Source organism: Nomascus leucogenys, chromosome 2 (assembly GCF_006542625.1).
Source record: "Nomascus leucogenys isolate Asia chromosome 2, Asia_NLE_v1, whole genome shotgun sequence".
NCBI classification, from domain to species: Eukaryota; Metazoa; Chordata; class Mammalia; order Primates; family Hylobatidae; genus Nomascus; species Nomascus leucogenys.
Window position 1 is genome coordinate 105,566,268 of NC_044382.1, and position 25,827 is coordinate 105,592,094.

Consider the following 25,827-nt stretch of genomic DNA (forward strand, 5'->3'; position numbering starts at 1 on the left):
AGAATAATGGTCCCCAATTCCATCCAGGTTGCTGCAATTGCCATTATTTCATTCCTTTCTATGGCTGAGTAGTATTCCATGGTATGTATATATATCACAATTTCTTTATCCACTCATTGCTCAATCCCAGCAGTGGGATTGACAAATCAAATGATTCCTCTACTTTCAGTTCTTGAAGGAATCTCCACACTGTTTTCTATAGTGGTTGTACTAGTTTACATTCCCTCCAGCAGTGTAAAGGTGTTCCTTTTTCACCACATCTACGCCAACGTCTATTATTTTCTGATTTTTTTGATTATGGCCATTCTTGCCAGGAGTAAGGTGGTATCGCTTTGTGGTTTTCATTTGCATTTCGCTGATCATTAGTGATGTTGAGCATTTTTCCAAATGTTTGTTGTCTATTTATATATCTTCTTTGGAGAATTGTCTTTTCATGTCCTTAGCCTACTTTTTGATGGGATTGTTTTATTTTCTTGCTGATTTGTTTGAGTTGCTTTTAGATTCTAGATATTAGCCTTTGTCAGATGTATAGATTGTGAAGATTTTCTCCCAGTTTGTGGGTTGTCTGTTCACTCTGCTGATTGTTGAATAAGGTGTCCTTTCCCCACTTTATGTTTTTGTTTGCTTTGAGAAATTGTTGACAGTTTTTAAATTTAATGAGAAACTAAAATTAGAGTTAGAATTCACCAATGTGCTTTTTCCAAACTATGAATTGTTTGAAAAGTTTACATTTTCCACCTGTTGAGATCTTCATTTTGAGGCTTTTATTTTCTGCTGTGTCTAATCTACATCCCACTTTTCCAGGTGAGTATAGAGGGCTTTTTAAAATCAATTAGAAAAGAATAAATATTGTTTTGTAAAACCCATTGCTTTGAACATGGCTGTTTAGCACTTGCCTTTTGATACTTACTGAATAAGATGTTTATAGTTTGTCACATCATGTATGTTTAATTTATTCATTTAGCCAAAAAAAGAGAGAGTGAGCAAGAATTGCAATTTAATAATAAGGATGATTCCATCTGCTTTGTCTCTTAGTATGTACCCTGGAGTGAATGGGAAGTGGGAGACGTGAACCTGTTGTTCCCTTGGTTGGTTTCAGTTCTGTGTACAACTCATAAAACAAGTGTTTGTCTGTATAATATATATATTTTTACAACATGATCCTTAAAAACAAGCCAACAACTGAAAAAAAAGTTAGCTGTCCACAGCATTGGAAGAAAAACTGGCTGTGCCATACTTACTGGAAGAGAATATGCTGGTCTCTAATTGTTTTTTTCTAGGATAATTTCAACACATATGCAATCTATGCCTTACATATTAACTTTAGAACTAACTCCATCATAAGATGTGACTCCTCAGTGTTGAATGCCTGCTAGATGCCAGGTATGGTGATAGGTCCTGAAAGGATGAAAATTTAGTTTTGTCTTTCAAATAACTCTCAATCTTTTTACCTCATAAGTAAGGAAGGGCAGCTAATGGGAGAGGAAGAGAAGAGTATCATAAAATTAAATAGGCAAATACTTATAAATTGCTATAAGATGACCTAAAGTAGTTATTTTGGATGTTGCTAGCTTAAAAAAAAGCGGGGTGGGAGGGTGCGGTGGGGCTGGAATCAGTAAGTCTTTCAACAATGTTGTATTTGTGGAAGGGACTTGCTAAACTCTGTTGGGGCTAAAGTAACCATAAGCAAGTGTTCCTATCCAGAAGGATCTCATACAATTCTATAGAATTTTCAGATATGCTAGTCTTGACAGTGCTACTTGAGTATCATGCCATTTTAATTGTACCTGTCCTTACATCATACATAATGTTTTCCTTTAGGTTTCTATATATGCTGTACCAGAAAAGATTGGTCAAGTTCACTATGCCTTGGAAACAACTGTAAAGCTTCTTGAGTTTTATCAAAACTACTTTGAAATTCAGTACCCACTTAAGAAATTGGGTAAGAATCAAATAGTGTCTCTGATTTTTGTTATAATTAGAACCTAGATTTATTTTGTGAATGTTTTTTAGAAAGAGGTTCTGCCCAAGTTGTTTGCAGAGAAAACCAAAAACCATTATTAATGCTTTAAAAAATGTTTGTATTTGTTAAGATTATTTAGATTTCATGAATATATCTGAAGTTGGAGCTTAAAACACTTAAGTTTATAGGGCTGCTAAAAAGGTGCTGTGTAAGTGGGAATTTGCTTATGGCTTAGTCTGCAATTTGACTAATTCTAACTTCCAAGAAATACCCGGTTTAAATAAGAAAAAACTGAGTAACGGGAGCTCAGGAAAGCAAGAACATTTCAGTACTGTTCAACATGGAGCTAGTCCTAGAGAGTAGAGTATTGGCCGTGAACTTTGTCCTTCTTGCTCTGGGAAGCTGATTGATTGTAAAGGAATTAGGCATCTCTTTCTTCACTAAGAGACAGTGGAACAGTGACCTAAAAGGGTTTGAACAGGTCTTCCTCAGCTGACATGTGGGTAGAGAGCATACAGAGCTAGCATAAGGAAGATTCCATTTATTAGAAGTATAAAAAGAATTCATTGCTTTCACAGTGATAAACCATTGAATAAAATACTTTGAGTAGAAAATGCCTAAGGTGAGGGAAAGTTGACCACTTATTTCCTGTTATGTCCAGATTTGGTGGCTATTCCTGACTTTGAAGCAGGAGCAATGGAAAATTGGGGTTTGCTCACCTTCCGAGAGGAGACGCTTCTGTATGACAATAACACTTCTTCAGTGGTGGATAGAAAACTGGTGACTAAAATCATTGCTCATGAGCTGGCCCACCAGGTATTAGCAACCAAGGCTGTTCTATGTCATACCTGTGGTCTACTTCCTGTCTCGGAGTTATTGTTAGCATTTAGATGTTAATAATTCCTTTTTTTTAAAGTATTGCCTTCTTTTATAATAGAAAGATGCTTTTTAAACACAAACTTCATTTTCAAATGAAAATGCTATCAGATGTTTGACTTTACAGGTTAAAGCATTTTCACATCTGTCTTACTTCACAACTTCTCTAAGGTGGGTATTAATCACATTTTACAGATGTGAAAACTGAGACTCAGTTTAAATAAATGGCTTGCCATAAGTCATACAGCTAATAAGTAGCAGCACTGGGCCATGAAGAGCCACTATCTCTTCAAGATCTCTTTTTCCCCCTCAGTAATACACAGCTGCATCACCTATGACAAATGCGCATTGCCCAGTATAACTTTGTGGGGAAGAATCTCTTTCCCTAAGTTGCATCCTTCTGACAACTCAAACTGTAGCTGTCAGGGCTGGTTTTGTTTTTTTTTTTCATCTCCTGCCGGAATGGGGTTCTCTGTTAATTTTGGAGAGGGGGATTTCTGAGAAAATGGCAAAGGTACTGTTTGTATGACATGGAGAGAAAGAAAGAAAATTATATGGGTACGTAACACCCCCATTCTTCCCTGACACCTTGTCTCTATTTTGCCCTGGATGAGGTGCTTAACTAGCATTGGGTATGGTTTGGGTGATGTCATGACAGTGGCAGGATATGAATAGGATGTATTCTGGTCAGCTTATTTCCTACATCAAGCACCTTATATGAATCGAGCTCTTGTGAAGACTTCATGACAAACTGGCATATGAGCACATTCTTACTTGCTTTAAAAATAGGTCATGGGCCAGATGGAGTGGCTCATGCCTGTAATCCCAGCACTTTGGGAGGCCGAGGCAGGTGTATCACAAGGTCAGGAGATCAAGACCATCCTGGCCAACATGGTGAAACCCCGTCTCTATTGAAAATACAAAAATTAGCTGGGCATGGTGGTGCATGCCTGTAATCCTAGTTACTTGGGAGGCTGAGGCAAAAGAATCACTTGAACCCGGGAGGCAGATGTTGCAGTGAGCCGAGGTTGCACCAGTGCACTCCCGCCTGACAGCAGAGTGAAACTCCATCTCAAAAAAAAATAGGTCATATAGATAAGATGTCTTTTGGGGGATCTCCTCTAGGTCTGTTATTTCTGAAGCCACCCATCACCATTTGGGAGTATTTCTCTGTTATTTCCTCTTTAGGACTTAGAAATCATCTTCCTCTGAAACAGGTTTTAAGATAATATCTTAGAAAAATGTTATTGTAATTCTCAAAGGTGTTTTGTTTTATGCAGTAACCTCGTCCTTTTGCTGCTGAGTTGAGATAAGCCCAAGACCACACTGACCAAATTACGTATCTTACAATTTTCATTTCAAGGATTTTTTTAGATTTTTTTTTTTTTTTTTTTTTTTTTTTTTTTTTTGAGACGGAGTCTTGCTCTTTCACCCAGGCTGGAGTTCAGTGGCGCAATCTCGGCTCACTGCAGGCTCCGCCCCCCGGGGTTCACGCCATTCTCCTGCCTCAGCCTCCCGCGTAGCTGGGACTACAGGCGCCTGCCACCTCGCCCGGCTAATTTTTTGTATTTTTAGTAGAGACAGGGTTTCACCATGTTAGCTAGGATGGTCTCGATCTCCTGACCTCGTGATCCGCCCGCCTCGGCCTCCCAAAGTGCTGGGATTACAGGCGTGAGCCACTGCGCCCGGCCTTTTTAGATATGTTTTTTAAGGAGAATCTCCTATTATTTTTTTCCTTCTTCGTTTCTTCTTACTACCTCATAGAAGAAAATATTTAAAGATCTTTCTGACTTAATTTGTTTATATACATGCCATCTTTTTTTTTTTAAAGAAACAAGATCTCACTCTGTCACCCAGGCTGGAATGCAGTAGCATGATCATAACTTACTGCAATTTTGAACTCTTAGGCTCAACTGATCCTTCCACCTCATCCTCCCAAGTAGCTAGGACCACAGGCATGCATCACCATGCCTGGCTTAATTTTTTTGTAGAGAGAGTGTCTCACTATGTTGCCCATGCTGGCTTGAACTCCTGGCCTTAAGCAATCCTTCTGCCTTGCCCTCCCAAAGCACTGGGATTGCAGGTGTAAACCACGATGCCCAGCCTGTATATGTCTACTTTCTTAAGGAATATTGTTTGAATTCTATTTTGAATCATTTAAATACTGTCTTCAATTTGGGCAACTGAGGAGAAACAAAGTATAGGCTTTCTGATTACAGGAAAATCTCTCACATAGAGACTTTTTAGTTTTCATGGGTGGTTGTAGATACAATGGAAAATAATCTTACTAACTTGATATTAGAAGGTAGAAAAATGTCATTATCTTGGAAATCTCACTTTATGGGGTGGCCAAAAACAGTTTTTATTTCCCTATATTCATGCTATTCATGCTATATTGCATGTTTGTTACATTGATAAATATGCTAATAACCTTTCTTGCTTGTTTCCCATTCAGTTAAGGTAAAAGATTAAAATTTTTTTTTATTTTTAAAGTAAATGTATACAACTTTTGTAAGTTTTAAATTAATTTGAATATAGTTTGTTTTAACTATAATATCAGTATATCTTTAAGACATTGTAATCAGGTTATAGATAATTAATATGACACTTCAGCCAATTATTTAAAAAATTCCTGAGGCTGTAAATATCCTGTGGGTTAATTGTTTTCTCTCCCCCAGTGGTTTGGCAATCTGGTAACAATGAAGTGGTGGAATGATCTATGGCTGAATGAAGGTTTTGCCACTTTCATGGAGTATTTCTCTTTGGAAAAAATATTCAAAGAGCTTTCTAGTGTAAGTACAGGGTTTCTTTGGCCTTCTATGAATGCTAGGAGGAAAAATAGTCAAATCACATTTTCATGTATTTTCTATGCATCTGGAGTAATGAAAATGTTTCTAGGAAGGTATGCCAAACTTGACCTTGGTTATTGATATCTATACCTTTTGAGATTTCACAATGAAAGTGATGCTATTATTTATTGATGTGTTTCATTGAAAACTGAAATTATATAAGATTGTTTTATATTTTTGTCATTAAGATGAACATTTTAAATTGTTTTGCAACATTTTCTTTTAAACAGCTATAGTTCTTCTGCTTGCAGGAATTTAAAGTTGCAAAGTCTAATTTAAATTTTTTTATCCTGTGTAAAATTTAAACTTTTTTATCCTGTGTAAACTTAAAACTTTTTTATCCTGTGTAAAAATTAGATAAAAAATTAAAACATTTTATAACAATACCATTTCTCTATTATCACTGTGTACATTCTTGCAATAGTGATATATAGCTTGGTACAAATAAATAATTTGCCCTTTTTAAGGTACAAACCACATTTTATGCCTTTTTCCAAAGACTAGGAATATCATTTCAGTACAGAGAAGTATAATAGTCGTGTCACTATGGTATTAGACTCTTGGGAAATATTTTCAGTACTTAGGGATATTCAAACACGCTAGGCCATGATATGACAGATATTGTCAAGATAATTCAAACAATAGGTGGGAAAGTGTAAAGATACCTTCCAACCCCCAAATTTTTTGACTTTCTATTAAACTTCCTGATGTTATGATCCAAGATGGCTTTTAAAACAGAAGTACTCTTAGAGCTTTTGATTTGAAATTTTAGATAGCGCTTGTTGAAAAATTTCAAGTGGTAGGGGAAATTAATTGATATTAATTAATATCAAGTGGTAGCTAGAATACTAAGAAAGATATTCTAAATCCATGTATACTACTTAATTAAGTAATGAGATACACAGTTTGACCACTTGGTGGTGCCCAGAATGTGTAAAAATGTCTAATACATGTTCTAGGGGAGCTGATCTGCTGAGCTCTTAAAGAATTATTTCTGTTTAAGAGTTACATTTTATTTAAAACTGACCTCAGGTAAGGGAAATGTATATTTTCTTAGTAGAAATTCTAGACTATATATGAGAAATCAGCCTAAGGACCAGTTTTTGTTCTTTCTCTTTTTAAACTTCAGGTTTCATTTAAAAAAATATATGCTAACCTTTTTAGAATATTCATCTTGGATACCTAGAGTTGGCATTTGTTTACTTTGGTAATAGATTCTTAATTTTCCCTTATGCTGTTGTTTAGGAAATGCTAATTTTAATGTGGCCAGGTTATAATTGTATCTTTAAATTTAAGGAATATTCATAAACTTTACAATCTTCCTACATTTTTGAAAGCTTATATCCTGAAGTTTAGTGATGCTGGTCATTTTTTCCTAATGATCTTACACACTAGTCTAATTCATATAAATAATTTACTATACTTTTGCATTTGATACTACTTGTGATATTCTAATCTTTTCATTTTTTGACAGTATGAAGATTTCTTAGATGCTCGATTTAAAACCATGAAGAAAGATTCCTTAAATTCATCTCATCCAATATCATCATCTGTTCGGTCTTCAGAACAAATTGAAGAAATGTTTGATTCTCTTTCCTATTTTAAGGTATTGCTGTGAACAAAAAGGTAGTTGGAGTGGGTTTAAAATTTCGTTATGTGAGCAAGCTGCGTGATTTAGATTATTTTAAAGATTAAATTTTTTTCAGGTATTAATGGTAAACTATAAAATGTTTGCTTCTATATAAATCTTGGTCATAACTTTTTTGTGGGTTTTTTTCTTTCTCTGACTCTCATTTAAGTTGTATGACTAGTATTCCGGAAAATTAACCAGATCTTATAGCAATGCATCTTTTAAAGTTAGTTTACTCTCCAGATCTACAGGCAGAATATGTTCGGGGAAGGTCCTAAGCAAGCTCTTGGCTGTGTTACTCAGAATTGAGGTATGCTGTCAAGTCAGGATTGCCAAAACAAGTAAGCAAAAAGAGATTCTAAGAATTGAAGATTAGATTTCAGAATCTGAAACACATGCCCTGGGTTTCAAGGTAAAGAAAAAGCAGAATGTTAAATCCCATTCGGATCACCATAGGTCAGAGAATGGAAGAATAGGGACAACAGTGTCATTCACATTTGTGTTGTGGGGAGGGATGAATGTTATGGCTGTCAGACAAGGTAGAGAAGAAAATGCACAAAATGTGTGAGATACAGTCTATGTCATCAAGTAGCTGAAAGTTCAGGTGGTTGGTACTTGTGGAGCAATAAGAGAGGTAATATGTGCTGAGTGGGACAGAATTTTTGCCTAGGATAATGAAGAGAAACTTGGGAGGTAAATGGGAATTGAGTTGGCTTAAATAATTGAAATATAGGTAAAGAGGAATGTGAAGTATAGGGTAAGGCAGGAATGGAACAATGAGGTCTGCAAAGAAAATGAAGTACTAATGGGCAAGTGATGTTTTTTCAGAGAGTCAGTGTTTGACCACAGTGGAAGCCACACGTGAAGAGGGAAGAGAAGAGAAAGTTGTGTGGGGCTCAGTTGTAGAAGGCTCTGGATACCATAAGGAATTATTTTTTCCTATGCAATAGGAAGCTTGAAAAGACTTTTGAACAGAGGAATGACTTGATTAAAGTTATTATTTAGGAAAAGTAAATTGGTTTCAGTTTATAAAGTAGATTTAAGTGGGGAGAAACGTAAAGTCAGGAAATTGCTGCTAAAGTCCAGGCATGAAATGGTAAAAGTTTGAAATGAGGAGTGCTAGTAAGGGTGGAAAGAAAACAATGGGTATAAAAAATACTGGGCAGGGAAAGTACTTAAAGTATTAGTGACAGGGTAAGGCCAGTAAAGAAAGAGGCAGAAATGTTTTTCAGGTTCAAACCTGACTGACAAGAAGAATTATTGTACAGGTATTATTAACAAACAAGAAAATCAGGAGTTCAGTTAGCTATATTAAATCTATTCCAATTAGAGCTACTGGTGTGATTTTTGAAGACCATAGTGGACCTGTCAATAAAGAAAATTTAAAACTTGAGGTTCTGTTATTATACCAAACTTAGAGCAGTTATTTCAGGATTTGAAAACCTGCTTAAAATGCTCTAAGTTCAGTATATAATAAGAGAACAGAGTCATAACAGAGCTCTGTCTGCCACTGACCCCAACCCTCTAAACCCAGAATTCAGTGTCTTCTGAACATGTAGTTTCCATACCATAGTCAACCCCTGTCAACATGGTAACTACTTGTTTCAGAATTGGGAATTTGGCAAAAATATTCTGTGTAATTAAGAGAAGTGGGATACTGGATAACTTATAAGTATTGTGTGCAAGAAGGTAAGTACCAGCAGGGAAATACGTTTAGCAGACATATTCTGTTTGGTCTTTATAATCATCAAGCCTAATTCTGATGCAGGTTGCCTTGCAAGAATTCATTCATTTAGCAAATCTTACAAGTACTAACCATATACCAGCCATTGTTCTAGGTGCTGGGGTTATATCAGGGGACAAGGTGGACTTTGTCTCTTTTGTGAAGTTTCCATTTCAGGGGTCAAAGGTAGAGACTGACAGTATACAAATGAATGAATAAGTAGGTATTGTGTTAAGTGCTAATATGAAAATAAAGCGTGATAAGGGAAATGAGAATGACAAAGGAAATGGTGTTTATAATATAATGTGGTTGAGAAGCCCTCCTGTATGGTGACATTTGAACACCATCTAAGGCATGAGGAATGTGGTTTTCTTGGGGAATAATATTCCAGGCAGAGGAAATTATCAATGTATAGTGCTTGTGTGCAGAAAAGAATTAATGTAGGAGGCCTGAGACTGCTATTCTTTGAAAGACCTGCTTGCAAGGTTGGCCCTTGGGTGGCATGTGGGAACTTGGGTTTTGGGAAAGTTCCCACTATTGCATGATAAGAGTGGCTCACTGTGCCTAAACAATATAGTTTATGCTGAAAGTCTGATTTCCTTCTGGGTGTCTGGAGTTTTGGTATGTGCTAGGCAGAAGGTACCTTCGTGACTAGCCCACAGTAAACAGCCTGGGTGCTGAATCTCTAATGATCATCCCTGGTAGATGGTATTTCGCACATGTTGTCACAACTTTCTGGAGGAATTAAGTGCATCCTGCATGACTTCACTGGGAGAGGACTTGGAAGTTTGTGCCTGGTTTCCTCTGGACTTTGCCCCATGCATCTTTTATCTTAGCTGATTTTACTTCATATCTTTCCACCGTAATAAATCATAGCAGTGAGTATGACTACATGCTGAGTTCTGTGAATCCTTCTAGTGCATCATGAAACCTGGAACTGGTCTTGAGGACCCCCACATGAGATATGAGATTGAGAGAGATATGAGATTGAGATAAAAGGTTGCTTTGCATGTTCAAGCACCAGCAAGGATCCAATGTTATCTGGAGTAGAGTAAGCAGAGGAGAAAGTAGTAGATGAAGTTAGAGGGACTGTAAGAGGCCAGATTATTATAGGGTCTGCTAAGCCATGGTAAGGACCTTGATTTTATTCTAAGTGAAATGAAAAGCAATTTGATCAGGGAAGTACCATGATATGGCTTATTTTGTAAAAGGTCGCTCTAGTCTTCAACAGTACCCGGAGTAAAGAGGACTAGTTAGGAAGTTATTGTAATAGATGGGTGGCGAGATAATGGTAGCCTGGACAAGGGTGGAAGTTGTGAAGGTGTTGGAGATACAACTGGACTTGGAATGTATTTTAAAGATTGATCCAGTAGAATTTGTTCATGGATTAGATATGAAATACAAGAGAGGGGTCAGGGTAACTTTAAGATTTTTACCTGAACAACTGGAAAAATGGAGTTGCCATTTGCTGAAATGGAGAAGACTGCTTTAGAAGTAGGTTTAGGGAAAGAAGGGGGAAGAAATTTCCATTTCTGAGTGAGTATGAGATATGGATTAGATATCCAAATGGAGATACCATGCAGGCAGATGGATATGGGTCTGAAATTCAAGGGGGAAGAAGTCTGATTAGATATATAAATCAGGGGATCATTTGGAAGCCTTGGAGTTGGGAGATCAACTAGGAAGGAAATTTAGGTAGAGAAAAGCGGTCCAAAGATAAGATGCGAGGACACACTTTCCTCATTGGAAGATGAGGAGGATTCAGTAGAAGAGACTGAGAAGGATGGCCAGTGAATAGGGAGAGAATCAAGAGTAGTGTCCTGCAGCTCTCAAGGAGGAGCAGTTGATCAGTTATATCAAATGCTATCAATAGGTTGATAAGATGAGCCTGAGAATTCACATTTGTATGGCACCAGGAAGTTTACCAGTGACCTTGATAAAAATACTTCCAGCCGGGCGTGGTAGCTCACGCCTGTAATCCCAGCACTTCGGGAGGCCGAGGTGGGTGGATCACCTGAGGTCAGGAGTTCAAGAACAGTCTGTCCAACATGGTGAAACCCCGTCTCTACTAAAAATACAAAAATTAGCTGGGCGTGGTGGTGGTGCCTGTAATCCCAGCTACTCAGGAGGCTGAAGCAGGAGAATCGCTTGAACCCAGGAGGCGGAGGTTGTAGTGAGCAGAGATCGCACCATTGCACTCCAGCCTGGGTGACAAGAGTGAGACTTCGTCTCAAAAAAAAAAAAAAAAATACTTACAGTAGAGTGATGATTAGAAGATGGCTCAAGAGAAAATGGAAAGAGCAAATGGAGATGGCAAATTGAGGACAACTCTTTTGAGGAGTTTTACTACAATTGGGGAACAAAAAAAATAGCACGGTAACTGGAGGAGGGTGAAGTTAGGGAAAGGTAGAGAGTCTTTTATTTGTTTAAAATTAGGAATGTTACATCGTTTTTGTTTTGTTAATGGGCATGTTACAGTATGAAGGGAGAAGTTGGTGATGCAGAAAGGACTGTTGGGGACAATGAGTACTTAAATTTATAGAACAAGTAATAGCTATGAAGTGTGATAGAGAAATGAGAGTAATAGGTAATAATTTAGTTATGTGTACAATAGTCTTGACATTACTACATTTTTATCAAAAGTGAAATTCATTCAAAAACTACTAGAGTGCCTACTATGTAGTGGGCATTGTTTTTGTCATTGGAGTTGAGTTTTCACTTTTTCCTCTCAGTTAGCTTATAGCACAGATGAGGAAATAAATGTGTAACAGATACAGGATGCCATATAAATTGTATTGAAGATGGAGAAATGTGATTTGTATTTCAAACCAGGAAGGGCGTCACAGAGGAGGTGGTGCTTATTTCAGGATTGGGAATGATGATATGTACATCAGTGGATATAGTGTGGCCTTAATAGTATGCTCACTGCCCTATACATTTGTTAGTTCCAAGCATTTGAAGTGATTCTGCAGGAAGAAGAGAGATTCTGGTTACTTCACAACACAATATACTAAAATAAGAAATTAATGACCTACCTAGCAGGGAGACTTTTGAGAGCCTTGTCAATTTATTGTGTCTCGCAGTGTGTGCTCATGAATTCAATGGGTGATTTAAGCACTGAGGATGGAGGTGTGGGTGCCACAGAAAATTTGGCATGTTTTTCTATTAAAATGTTTTTATAAATACTTAGCTTTTCAACACTAACATTGAAACAGCGAGTATACCAATAGACCACACAGAATGACTCATGGTTAGAATAGTGCACATGGGAATCTACTCATTAATTCTTTTTCAAATCCTTTAAAATAATTTTAAGACAGTTGAACACAGTCCACATCTAGTTATATGAGACTAAGTAGCAGTGTATTATAACTAAGTTCTACATATGGAAGTAAATTTTTAGAATGACTATAGTTTGAATTTTAGATTCCCAATTTGATAATCTATAGTATTCTATTATTTTCTTTCTTTTTCCTCACTTTTTTTTTGAATAGGGAGCTTCTCTCTTGTTGATGCTGAAAACTTACCTTAGCGAAGATGTGTTTCAACATGCTGTTGTCCTTTACCTGCATAATCACAGCTATGCATGCATTCAAAGTGATGATCTGTGGGATAGTTTTAATGAGGTAAGTGACCTGGGTAATTTATTTAGCTCTTACTGTAAAAAGAGAGGAGTTCGTCTATTTATACTTTTTAGCATGTGTGTAAGTTATTCTGTGGTACAAAGCATAGTTATTTAAGAAAGGGGGGGATGGAGCTTGCTATATAAATATTTATGAATGGAGCACTAAATTTTATGTCAAGAAATGGGAGTGCTGTTCTTAGTTGCTGAAAAAGACGTGTGTGGGCTTGGGTAGCCAGTTGTTGTTTTTTTTTTTTTTTTTTTTTTTTCTGTACCTTAACTTCTATTCTTATTTTGTAGGAAAGTTGTCTTCTCCGTATTAATGAATATTACTATATTTTCATTATTTGACTTTTTTTCTAGAAATCTCTTTTCCTGTCCTTACCCTTTTTTAGTTTTTCTGCCTCCTTTGAATGATTCTGTACTCTGCTCTATGAATCGCTTGCCTTTGTGACTGTTCCTCCAGAGTAGATGATACATCACAAGCTGACTGCATATTACCCTTGGATGATTTTGCTGTTGGAATTTTGTCATTCCTGGAAATATTCTAGCAAGCAGTGTAATTATGTGGAAGTTACACTTCAAAGCAGCACATGAACCCGGGCTACTTCATGCATGTATACTGACTGCAAAACCCTTATAAGCATTTGTGTTTGTTACCCTGATTTAGATTGATGGGTCATAATACTTTGAAAGATCACAGGTTTGACTGGGCGTGGTGGCTCATGCCTGTAATCCCAGCACTTTGGGAGGCCAAGGCGGGCAGATCATGAGATCAAGAGTTCGAGACCAGCCTGGCCAATATGGTGAAACCCCGTCTCCACTAAAAATACAAAAATTAGTCAACGTGGTCCACGCACCTGTAGTCTCAGCTACTTGGGAGACTGAGGCAGGAGAATCATTTGAATCTGGTAAGCAGAGGTTGCAGTGAGCCGAGACTGCACCACTGCACTCCAGCCTGGGTGACAGAGCCAGACTGTCTCAAAAAAAAAAAAAGAAAGAAAGATCACAGACTTATTTGGAAATTTGATGAAAGTTCTGGCCATATTACTCAGAAAAACCACGTATGTGCAGAACATCACACACAGTTTCAAAGTTTTATTGACTCTAGATTAGGAACCCCTGCCCTGGATCTTTCTCATACACTCTTACTGCTTCTTTGCCTCATCTGAATCCTGATATTTTCTAGCTGTTAGTCTTTTGCCCAGAAGATATACCTTCCCTACTCTCTGAATTCTCTTTGAGAACTTATTACCTAACAGTTGTTCCCAAATCATTGTTTTTTTCCTCTGATCATATAGTAGCATTTCAATTGAAAGCCACATTGTTTACTTTATACTTACTGTCTTATCTGTTGGCATTTAGAACATATTTCTGCCTTTCTCATTGACTGCAACTTTTGCATCATGGTGTTTTTCTATCCCAAACTAGTTCCTAACAGTATCCTCAGGTTTTTCAGCACCCACATCAAATTATGCATTGGCCTCTTCACTTCAGTACAGCTTCGACACCCAAAAGCACCTTGGTTTTAGGCAAGCTTATTTTCTTCTAATCCTCTGGTTCAGAAATAAATAGGTCAGAGCCATGATAAATATAAGATTAATTAAAATGGGAAGATTTGCTCCATCCTTTTGTGCTTTAAATAAATGGGCATATGGTGATTGAGGTGAGGCCTGCCATAGTAGAGTGATTTTATCAATTTAGGTACATCATGACTTTGTTGCTTACAATTCAAATTCATATATAATCTAGAAAAATAATTTGAATCCTGAGTTTAACCCACCTGCTTTAAAGAGACTGTTGTTCAAAAATTGCTTCTTAGTTATTGATACTAGATGTCTTAGGGGCTTCGGGCCTTAGAGGGTCTGCAAAGCTCTGACACTAGGTTGCAGATTTTATAGATAACTTCATATATTTTCTGGGAAAGAAGGTCTGTGACCACCAAAGTAGTTTACCGCTGTTTTCTAGAAAGACTTAAGGCAACTGACCTGTTCATATGTCACTCTTCTGCTGCCGCTGCTCCCTGGCACTCCCACAGTATTAGGTCCTAAGAGACTATCATTATGGAGGTGGAGGGTATAAAGAGAAACCCAGACTCAGGTGCTTCACAGGATTGAGTAGCAATGCTTCTGAATCTAGACCGTATATCATTATTCATATCTTCTAGATGTTAGTATTGTGATTTGAAAGAATGCTTATACCTTCTTAGGGATTTTAATCTTGATGAATTTAGGGATTTTAATGAACTCTTAGTTGGTTGATATATGTGCCACTTCCCAACCTAGTGCCTCCCTCGCTCCCTTAGCTATCACTTAGCTCTGTTCCAGGTTACATTCCTTTTAGCAGTTGCTCATTTACCTATATTAGAAGTGTAAACTCAACATTCATGTTTCTTTTTTATATTAACATTAAATGTAGTCTTTATAGATGGTAGGAAAAGAGGGAAGGGTACAGATAAATTAAAATGTAAAATTTTTTAAACCAATTTTTATTTCTAAGGAAAAAGAGTTTATATATATATATAATATATATTATATTATAGGTCACAAACCAAACATTAGATGTAAAGAGAATGATGAAAACCTGGACCCTGCAGAAAGGATTTCCTTTAGTGACTGTTCAAAAGAAAGGAAAGGAACTTTTTATACAACAAGAGAGATTCTTTTTAAATATGAAGCCTGAAATTCAGCCTTCAGATACAAGGTACATGCCCTCTTTCTTTTCATGCCATGTCTTTTGCACCCTCAGGTGGAAATATTTTTAAGTGTTTTATAATCATAAATTCTTGTGAAACCTAACAAGATTATCCCTTCCTAGGAATAGCTTAACAAAGTTAACCTTCCTACCAAATTTTTTTTAAAAAAAACAACAAATCATATGTAACTAACTGAAAGAATAGTAATTTTCCAATATTTTCTCTTTACAGCTACCTGTGGCATATTCCACTATCCTATGTCACTGAAGGAAGAAATTATTCAAAATATCAATCGGTATCATTACTGGATAAGAAATCAGGTTTGACTATAATGACAGTTCTGATTGGAAATGGCATAATTTTAAAAATCTGATCAGAGTGCATATATAAGATTACACTTTGCAATGTGCACACTCTGAACTGGTTTTATGAGTTGCATATACAAGATGTGACTAATGTGAGATTGATTCTGTATATCATGCACAAAACTGGCTTTTAGCCATGTGAAATAAGGTACAAAAATTTGCAGAGAATGTACTGGCATTCCTGAAAGAAAATAGCGAATGCCATGTTTTTATACCCAAGATTAATATTTTGTTACAAAATAAGAGGAGTTTCTTAAAGTATCCTCTGCTGTCTACTGTCTAGGGTTGGGCTGGGGCAACTGCATTTTAACAAGATACACTCTAAATGATTTGTGTGTATAATTGAGGTTTATTCATGATTGGATTTAGAGTAAATAGTTATTGCAATATGCCCTGCAGACATAGTATATGTTTTGGGGAACAAGAAAATGGGGCAAGAAACTATGATAGCAAGGGGGAGGGGAATAGTAACATATAAACATGGTGTATGCTGACCTACAATATAAAAAGCAATTGAAATGTAGTTTTGGGCCATTTGTTAAATACCACTATGAATGTCACACCACATATCTTCCTTTTAATTTACATCCTAAAGAAACACAAGGCTCTTGGGTTCTGTAGGACCCCTTAGTGATGCTTTGGATTGATGAAAAGGGAAAATTTCTCGTTTGAATTTGGATCTGGCGTCAAAGCCTATATTTTTGAGGGGTGAGTGTAGCTTAGGGTAAGGGAATGAGACTTTGGAGACTGCCGGGTTCAATTCTTAGCAGTACCATTGATCACTTATATGATTTTAGGCGAGTTATGTGAGCCTCATTCCCTCAGCTGTACAAAAGAGATAGTAATTATACTTACTTTATGTAGTTGTGGTGAGGATTAAATGAGTTCATTTATATGAAGCACCTAGAACAATGCCTGGCACGTATTATGTGCTGTATTAATGTTAACTATCATTAATGTTATTGAAAAAGTAAATCTTTAATGTAATATATTACATAAAACCTGGAAAATGGAGAGCAAATCTTATTACCCTATCAAAACTATTCTTATGATTATTTGTTTATAGTCATTTTTAATAAATATTTGTACTTAGTCAAAATCATTATGTATAAATGATTTCTGTATCTTGCCTTTTTTAACTTAACATATATAGTAATTGACTTAACCTACTTGATTCACCATTTGTTGTTATAAAATATTGCCTTAATTAAATATTTCAAATCTTAAAGGCTTTTCCATAATATGAAATTTTTTAAGGAATGCTTTTCAAAAATGAAGACTGCAGTACCTTTTGTGATTTGGTACATATAACTAAATCGCCCTTTTTATTGTGTAGTTACAGTTGATAATGCCACCTGAAATACATGAATGTGCCAGTTTCATTGCAGTTTTACCATAGTGGAGTGTTAAAGCAGCAACAATCTAATTATTTAAAATCCTAGTGGTAGTTGGTAATGTCATCATATCTTTGATAGCATAGCTGGAAGTACAAGGAATTGCTACTGTCTTTGAGTAAACAAAACTCTAACTTTGAATGAGCCCTAAAAGGATAGTCTCTGACCCAAGAGAGAGCAAATAACCCCATCTCCCTATATCCTGAAGCACAGCCAAAACATGGCTGGAGTATTCACAAGGAACTAATAAGGAAATTTTGCAAACTTTCTGATAGTATATTAATTTTAGTGCTATTAGAAATAATTGGGCAATAAGAAATCAGCTTTTATTATCTGTTTTTTGTTTGGTTGATTGTTTTTTTGTTTGTTTGTTTTTTCTTGTTGTTGTTTTTTTTTTTTTTTGAGTTGGAGTCTTGCTCTGTTGCCCAGGCTGGAGTGCAGTGACAACATCATGGCCCATTGCAGCCTCAAACCCCTGGGTTCAAGCAATCCTCCTGCCTCAGCCTGCCAAGAAATTAGGACCACAGACATGTATCACCATGCTTGGCTTAATTTTTGTATTTTTTGTAGAGACAGGGCCTCACTATGTTGCCCAGGCTGGTCTCAAACCCCTGGCCTCAAGTGATCCTCCTGCTTTGGCTTCCCAAAGTGTTGGGATTACAGGCATGAGCCACCGCACCTGGCTCCTCTTTACTCTTTTTTTTTTTTATTTTTATTTTTCATTCTTTTGAGGCGGAGTCTCGCTCTGTCGCCCAGGCTGGAGTGCAGTGGTGCAATCTCAGCTCACCGCCTCCTGGGTTCAAGCAATTCTCCTGCCTTAGCTTCCTGAGTAGCTGGGACTACAGGCGCCCGCCACCACGCCTGGCTAATTTTTTATATTTTTAGTAGAGATGGGGTTTCACCATGGTCTCAATCTCCTGACCTCGTGATCTGCCCACCTCGGCCTCCCAAAGTGCTGGTATTATAAGCGTGAGCCACCGCGCCCAGCCTCCTCTTTACTCTTTACGTGAGTTTACTTCTGAGCTTGTTAAGCTCTTTTTGAGAGTTTAACCTCATAGACTAGCTCATATTTTACCGCTTTAGCCTTCTAGGCCCTTACCAGCATTCTCTGCTTTTGCCGCACAAAAATTCTATCAGCAACTCAAACATGCCATACTGCCTCTTTAGATCTTTGCATATGCTATTTTCTCTCCTTAAAGAACACCCTTGCCTCCTCACTCCCTCGACCTACTCCTGTTTATTCTTCAGATCTTAGCTCAGCCATTGCTTGCTCCAGGAAACCTTTCCTTCCCTGAAGACAGTTTAGATGCCCTACTTAGGTTTTTTAATAACATTCTCTACTTCTCCACTCATACTGTAAGTACTGTTCACTCATATCTATCCTCATATTAGGTATTTCCCCCATTGACGGTAGTGATCATGGCTATATGAATCACTGTAAATCACTTTTAGTACTCAGTAGGCACACAAAAACTTAATGAATTAGTAAATTTTAGTCCAAAATGAAGTGACTCCAGTCTCACTATAAAAATTTCTAGGAAAAGAACATGCAAAGCCTGATAAAATGATGTTTTCTTTTTCTCTTCCTCTTCTTGGTAAAGAGGAATATACAAAATTCACTAGAATATAATTGATTTAATCTAGAGCTGGAACTGGGCCAATACATGATGAAAGTAGTGTCTGTTACTTCCTCTTCTCAACTGTGTTATTTCCTTTGTTGCTGCTGCTGCTGCTGCTATTTTAATTCCTGCCATTTCAGGTTTAGAGAGTCCACATGAAAACTTCTGTCCTTACGTTTGACCCTGAGGACAGTTGAGGCTTCTTGGTTCCTAATGCTCCAATGAGAATTACTCTTAATTTAACTGCATTTTTATTTTTTCTATTCTCAAAGGTAGCAGAGAGGGTGACTTCAGGCTTCTTTTATGCTGTAATACTTTAGTATAGTGTATTATTTTGATGCTTGGTGGTTGGTTAAATCTTCAATATATTTTCTTTCTTTTTTTAAATATATTTTCACGTGGTCTAATTCAAGGGTTGTTGGGTTAGTTCATTAGTTCAGTTGTATATAGGAGTTATGTTTGGTCAATATATTTGTCTCCTTTTCTCACATACATGAATTTTGAACAATTAATATTTATTGTGCACAAGAAATGCTGATGGGGCCATTTTTCCAGTTTACATATTGAGGAAATTATATTTTTAAAAGTTTCCCTCTTCCCTTTCTTCCTCCCTCTCTCTCTCTCTTTCTTATCTACATTTTACTCAGACCTAAGATCTTTAACTATAGGAGATTTTCATATTAAATCTAATGCAAAACATTCATGTTTCCAAGTGGATATCACTGTCAGAAGTACTGCTGTGAAAGTAAAAGATATGTCATTGGAAGAAAAGGTAATTAGGATGAAAGAAGGAAGGGCATATAGTAATTAAAATATTTATCATGTGCCATTCTCTGCTCTTGCCTTTTTTTCCCCTAATAAAGTAAAGGAGAAAGAAAGGGGTATTAGAGAAGGGAATGCTTTTGAACAGGAGTGATAAAGTTCAATGGCATGTATGATGCTAGCCCTCTGGAGCAAACTATACAGGAAATTTTGTAACTTTGTAGTAAAAACATGTTTTTTAGTTTCAGAACTTTAATTTTTTTGTAAAACAGTAGTTGATTTTCATAGCTCATTGACAAATGGTTTTTAAAAATCACTGTTAGATTACTTCATCTGGGCTTCTGCCATTTAATATTGCAGTTGCTCACTCTTTTTTGCCACTCAATAGACTGAAAATTGAAGTGTTAATCTGTTAATGATTATAGTAAATCAAAAACATATGAGGGTAGCCTCATCCACATTTGAGCTGCAGGGTGTAGTTACTTCCCTTGTGTGCAAAGCTATTATTTTTCGATACCTGTGGTTTTAAGGTCCACCATTCTGGATCATTCAGAAGAACTGAAAGAGACTAATAATGTTGATTCTTTAAATGATAACTCTGTCTGTCTTTGTGCTGTTGGCTGTACTGCTTTATGTTGTGTCATCTTGATGACAGTAATAATTTCAAGTATATTCCCAGCTGTGTCCCTCCTCTTTACCATCTGGACTTGGCTAGCTTTACAACATGGCAAGCTGCTTATCAACCAAGATATTCCGTATGTATTTCAATGTTTTCTGCATCCATCTAGTGGAACAATTGTCATAGCCATCATTTCTTGTCTCCTTTTATGGGCAAGGGAGATTTGGGTCTCTGTAGCCCTTCTTCCTGGGGTTCTTTGTTTCTTTTCTTTACCTTTGTTTTTATTAGAGACAGGGTCCTGCTCTGTCACCCAGGCTAAGGTACAGTGGCACGATCATAGCTCACTGCATTCTTGACCTAGTGATACTTGACCTCAAGTGATACTCCTGCCTCAGCCTCCTGAGTAGCTGGGACTACAGACATGTGTCACCATGCCGGGCTAATTTTTATTTTTTGTAAAGATGATGTCTCACTGTGTTGTCCAGGCTAGTCTCAAACTCCTGGGCTCAAGTGATCCTCCTGCCTTGGTCTCTCAGAGTGCTGGGATTACAGGTGTGAGCTACCATGCCCAGGCCCAGAGTTCTTTTTTTTTTTTTTTTTTTGAGACGGAGTCTTGCTCTGTCCCCCAGGCTGGAGTGCAGGTGGTGCGATCTCAGCTCACTGCAAGCTCCGCCTCCCAGGTTCACGCCATTCTCCTGCCTCAGCCTCCCGAGTAGCTGGGACTACAGGCACCCGCCAACACGCCCGGCTAATTTTTTGTATTTTTAGTAGAGACGGGGTTTCACCATGGTCTCGATCTCCTGACCTCGTGATCCACCCGCCTCGGCCTCCCAAAGTGCTGGGATTACAGGCTTGAGCCACCGCACCCGGCCCAGAGTTCTTTCTTGATAAAAGCTCCATAGGATATAGTGTTTGGTGACCTGGAGAGTGTTGATATTTTTGGATTAGCTAATGATAAAGTTAATTTCCTTAGTCATAGGTTTGCTAAAAATGGCTCCAACTTGGAGCATCCACTGCTGCCATCACAAGTATCCCTTAAAACTGCATTCTGCCCTCAAAAAAGGAATAAACCTTATTTAACTGATCTTTCCCATCTGTTGCTGTATCAGCAATATAACAGAAATAAGTACGGAATTTTTTTAGTAAGAAAGACTGCTTAGCTTATTATGTCCTGTTAAGACATGATCAGAGTGTCTTTTTCATCTTAAACATCTTTTGCAGTATCAATATAATTGGAATAACAAAGATATTAAGGGCATCTGACACATTTGAATAATTCATGTTTTTGAAGTTGATAAATCCTAAGGTTTCAGGTACTAAGATATAATCTTTAGTACCTAAGCTAAGGCTTCAGGTACTAATATATAATCTTTAGGTTGAAAACATATTTATAAAGCATTTTATATAAAAAAGTTTCACTACAGAATTATAATGATAGTGAACATTTTAAAACAGCCTAAATTGTTCAAAATAGATTGGATAAACTTGAAATGGAATATTATGAAGATATTTGAACACTGCTTATGAAGACAATGGAAAAATGTGGGGGGGTCTGATAGGTAAAAAAGGATAAAATAAATGCATATAGATCAGCTGTATAAAATATTAAAAACAAGTATAAGACAAAAACTTGGCAAGAAGTACATCCCAAAATGCTATCATTGTCTGAGTTTAGATTATTCTTATCTCTACTCTTCTTTTTCTTACAATTAAAAAAATTTTTAAGTATTTGTTACTTTAAAAGGGGGTAAACATTATATAATAAATATCTACAAACCTATATCTACACTTGATTTAAAACTATTTATTGTGACATAGTCATTATTTATTCATTCACTGACTAATTCAACGCTACTTGTTGAATACCTGCTAGGTCATTGTTATAGGGGCTGAGGCGTTAGCAGTAAACAAAATAGTAAGCTTATGTAGCTTATATTCTAATAAATAATAGTAAACCTCAAGATGCTTAGAAGCATACCCCTATTATAATTAAGTCTACATCCTTGTTGCCAACTTTAAAAGACATTTCTTCATTAGCAGTTTTAAGGATTTTAAAAATTCATACATATATTTTTTGGTCAGTTAACTCTTAGCACTTCATTATTGGTACATTAGTTGACAGAATTCCATGGAAATTTCTAACAGTTCTCTCAGCATTTATAGTAGAGACCCCAAAAGTGCCTATCCTTTCCTATTATTTTAACCCAATTATTTCTTTTTTTTTTTTTTTTTTTTTTTTGAGACAGAGTCTCGCTCTGTCGCCCAGGCTGGAGTGCAGTGGCGCAATCTCGGCTCACTGCAAGCTCCGCCTCCTGGGTTCACGCCATTCTCCTGCCTCAGCCTCTCCGAGTAGCTGGGACTACAGGCGCCCGCCACCACGCCCGGCTAATTTTTTTTGTATTTTTAGTAGAGACGGGGTTTCACCGTGGTCTCGATCTCCTGACCTCGTGATCCGCCCGCCTCGGCCTCCCAAAGTGCTGGGATTACAAGCGTGAGCCACCGCGCCCGGCCTTAACCCAATTATTTCTTATTTGCCCCTTATGCAATCTTAAGCCTTCCCTAATGTTTATTTTGCTAGCTTTAAATAATGTGACTTTTCTAAATGGCTTTGTTTGTTCTTCCTTTGCTAACATGACAAAAGACAGAGGCTGAAATGGGACACATTTTACACAGTTCTCTCACTGTCTTCCCCTGCTGCCTCAACCTACACCTTTACTTTCTCCCTGCCTCTTTCCTCTAGCCATAATGAACTTGGGAGCCAGTTCAGTGCATGGATAACATGTATGCTTTCTCTCTGGGCCTTGAGCACTTGGGTTCCCTACTATATCTTCTTCACTTGGCCACCACCTAAATATTTTGAGGTCTCTTAGAAGAATGACAACTTAGATGTCATTTCTTCCAAGAAATCGCTCCTAACTTTCCCTGGGAGAGTGAAGCATTTTTTCTATGTGCATTCGTTGAATGCTGTCTTTTCTTTTTCTGTCAATAGCGCTTGTATGATATTGTACTTGCCTGTTTACTTTAGACTGTGAGATCTCTAAAAGCAGAGACATAGCTACCTTGTTCACCATTTGATTTCCAGCGCCTAGCTTACAGCCAGTATTGCACAGTAAATAAATAATTGTTAAAGGAATGTCTTGACCTTCACTAACGTGAAAATAACTGTAGTTGGAGGCAGGCATTTTTTTCTCACTAGAATGATTAAATATAAAAATAAACTAACTTAGAAACAAAGCACTCATGTAATTTTTTTTTCTTGTCTGATTGTCTTCTCTCTCAATCTCTCATTTTTTGGTTTCCATTAGGTGTCATCAATCTTACAGAAGAAGTGCTGTGGGTCAAAGTGAATATAAACATGAATGGTTATTATATTGTACACTATGCAGATGATGATTGGGAAGCACTAATCCATCAGTTGAAAATAAATCCTTATGTTCTGAGTGACAAAGACCGAGCCAACCTTATCAACAACATCTTTGAACTTGCAGGGTAGAGTATACTTAGTTTGAGGTTTTTTCTTTTTTTAAACAAGTGTCATTGAGGTAAAGAACATATATGAAAAACAGTTTGAAAGAACTAGCATGTATTGGTTGGTACAATTCATTTTGGAGGATTGGGAAAATATAAGATGTGTTCTTTGCCTCCAGGGACTTTATAAAACATTACTTACAAACATAGTTGGACAGTTAAATGAAACAGGATTTAATAATAATTCAAGACTAGATATCAAAAACAAGACACATATTTTGTTGACTAAACTGATACGGAGTTCAAGCTCTATTTTATTGCATAAGAGAATTATTTTCAAACAGCAGCTGGTTTAAGCATGAAGCTTAGTGCTTATGCATTGGTTTTGAGGGACATCTCTGATGGCTGGAGCCACCTTATCTGTACTGCTTGCCTCCCCAACCACCTCATGCATTATAGAATCCCAAAGCCAAGGATGACAGTGACCTCATGTAAACATATTCTCTGAATAGAATATTACCAATTTAGACTGATGATAGGCTTAAAAACACAGGAACACTTCAGGTCAGAAGAATATTCCTTCTCACCTCCCTGGACATTTCCATTTGGTCTCGTTTTTTATGAAGCGCCCTTCTTACATCATCCTAGCCATTACTGCTATGATTTCTATAAAATCCTTAATTTTAAAAATGTACTCACTGTAAATTCACAATAGACCTTGTCATAACAAGTTTGAAAAACAAATTCCCATTAAACCAATAAATAAAATTTTTTTAAAAAAATTCAGATACTCTATGCTATACTCTCTTTCCTGGCAAATATAACTAATTAATAAATAAAATTTTTTCTAACCCAAGATATTATACTTTTGCTGAGTTAGTAGCAATTTACAGGAGACTTAGGAATTAAAAAAAAAAATGAGCTATTGTTTATCTTTCTCTTGAAATGCCTGTTTAATCTTGGGCCACATGAACTTAATCAGAGATAATCATATTTAGCTTAACTTTACAGAATGCCACTGTAAGTTTAAATTTTTGGTCTTCAAGACTCACCATCTAACCCTAAGTTTCTCTCTTAGCATGCATAGAGTTCTTCTGTGTGTCTCTGCATATTTACTTTTCCTATTCTTTTATCCTGTAGCCTAGGCAAGGTACCTCTCCGGAGGGCCTTTGATTTGATTAATTATCTTGGAAATGAGAACCATACTGCACCCATCACTGAAGCCCTGTTTCAGACAGGCCTCATCTATAACCTCCTTGAAAAACTGGGATACATGGATCTGGCCTCAAGACTGGTGGTAAGTCTGCCTTTTTGCCAGCTTCTTGCTGTTTGTCTTTAATATTGTTATTCACGGTTCCATTTTCAGCCAGTAATAGGCTGAAAAAGCAACCAGTTAAATTCCATTTTCTTCACTTTCCTGCTTGTGAAATCTTTACTTAAAATCAAGATGTTGCTTATGATGAAGAGCTGATAAAGGCTTAGTATGATATGGTCTTGTTTGAATATCAAAATACAGACATTTGACACCACTGTCAAAATGAGGTCACATGAGAATAATATTTCTCTATTCAGATCCTGTTTTATTTTTACATGATGAATGTTTGAAATAGGCCCTTTTGCAAAGTAGATCTCCCCATTAATTTTCTAGTGGTCATTATAAAATGACAGTTATGTTTGTATTGAGAATATTCTGTTTAAGAGTTCTTACTGATAACTTTCTAACAGATAATGATGCTGGTGGATATGTTTCTTTGCAAAGCACTAAAGGAGTCTTAGTATTAGAGACCATTTTACCTTTCTTAATATCAACTGCCTGATCTTAACAGTTGTTATTTTGGATACTTCTCATATTAAACTGTTGACTGAGACTTTAAAAGCTTGGAAGAGAGTGAAAAATTATTTGTTTTTATCTAATTCTCTGAATCAGTGCATTTTGACAACAGAGTTTGCTTTATAAACTAGTGAGATTTCCCAGGGACCCAGGCAAAAGGCAGCTTTCAGGGAAAGGAAGGCAGCATTAGACCAAGAATTAGAGTAAGTCTTTTGGGGTATTCTCACTGGTAAAAGGAAGGGGTTGGATTAAATCATTTTTTTTAACATTTTTTATTATACTTTAAGTTCTAGGGTACATGTGTGCAATGTGCAGGTTGGTTACATATGTATACAACCTTCTTTCTGCCTCTGTTATTGCCTTACCCTGCATCTCCTATGAACAGTTCTCTCATCACCTGCATGATTCTCA

The 25,827-nt window shown here is 36.8% G+C and overlaps 1 protein-coding gene across 1 annotated transcript in view; it reads left to right on the forward strand.

Moving 5' to 3' along the window:
* The window catches only part of LNPEP (leucyl and cystinyl aminopeptidase), a 103,900-nt gene that overhangs the window by 56,710 nt on the left and 21,363 nt on the right, over positions 1–25,827 (forward strand). Inside the window, exons 5-13 of the mRNA XM_003277197.4 lie at positions 1,822–1,942; positions 2,625–2,779; positions 5,518–5,631; positions 7,163–7,294; positions 12,536–12,667; positions 15,206–15,366; positions 15,590–15,678; positions 23,423–23,606; positions 24,726–24,882. Of these exons, the coding sequence (XP_003277245.2) occupies positions 1,822–1,942; positions 2,625–2,779; positions 5,518–5,631; positions 7,163–7,294; positions 12,536–12,667; positions 15,206–15,366; positions 15,590–15,678; positions 23,423–23,606; positions 24,726–24,882 (1,245 nt within the window). The remainder of the gene's footprint in view (positions 1–1,821; positions 1,943–2,624; positions 2,780–5,517; positions 5,632–7,162; positions 7,295–12,535; positions 12,668–15,205; positions 15,367–15,589; positions 15,679–23,422; positions 23,607–24,725; positions 24,883–25,827) is intronic.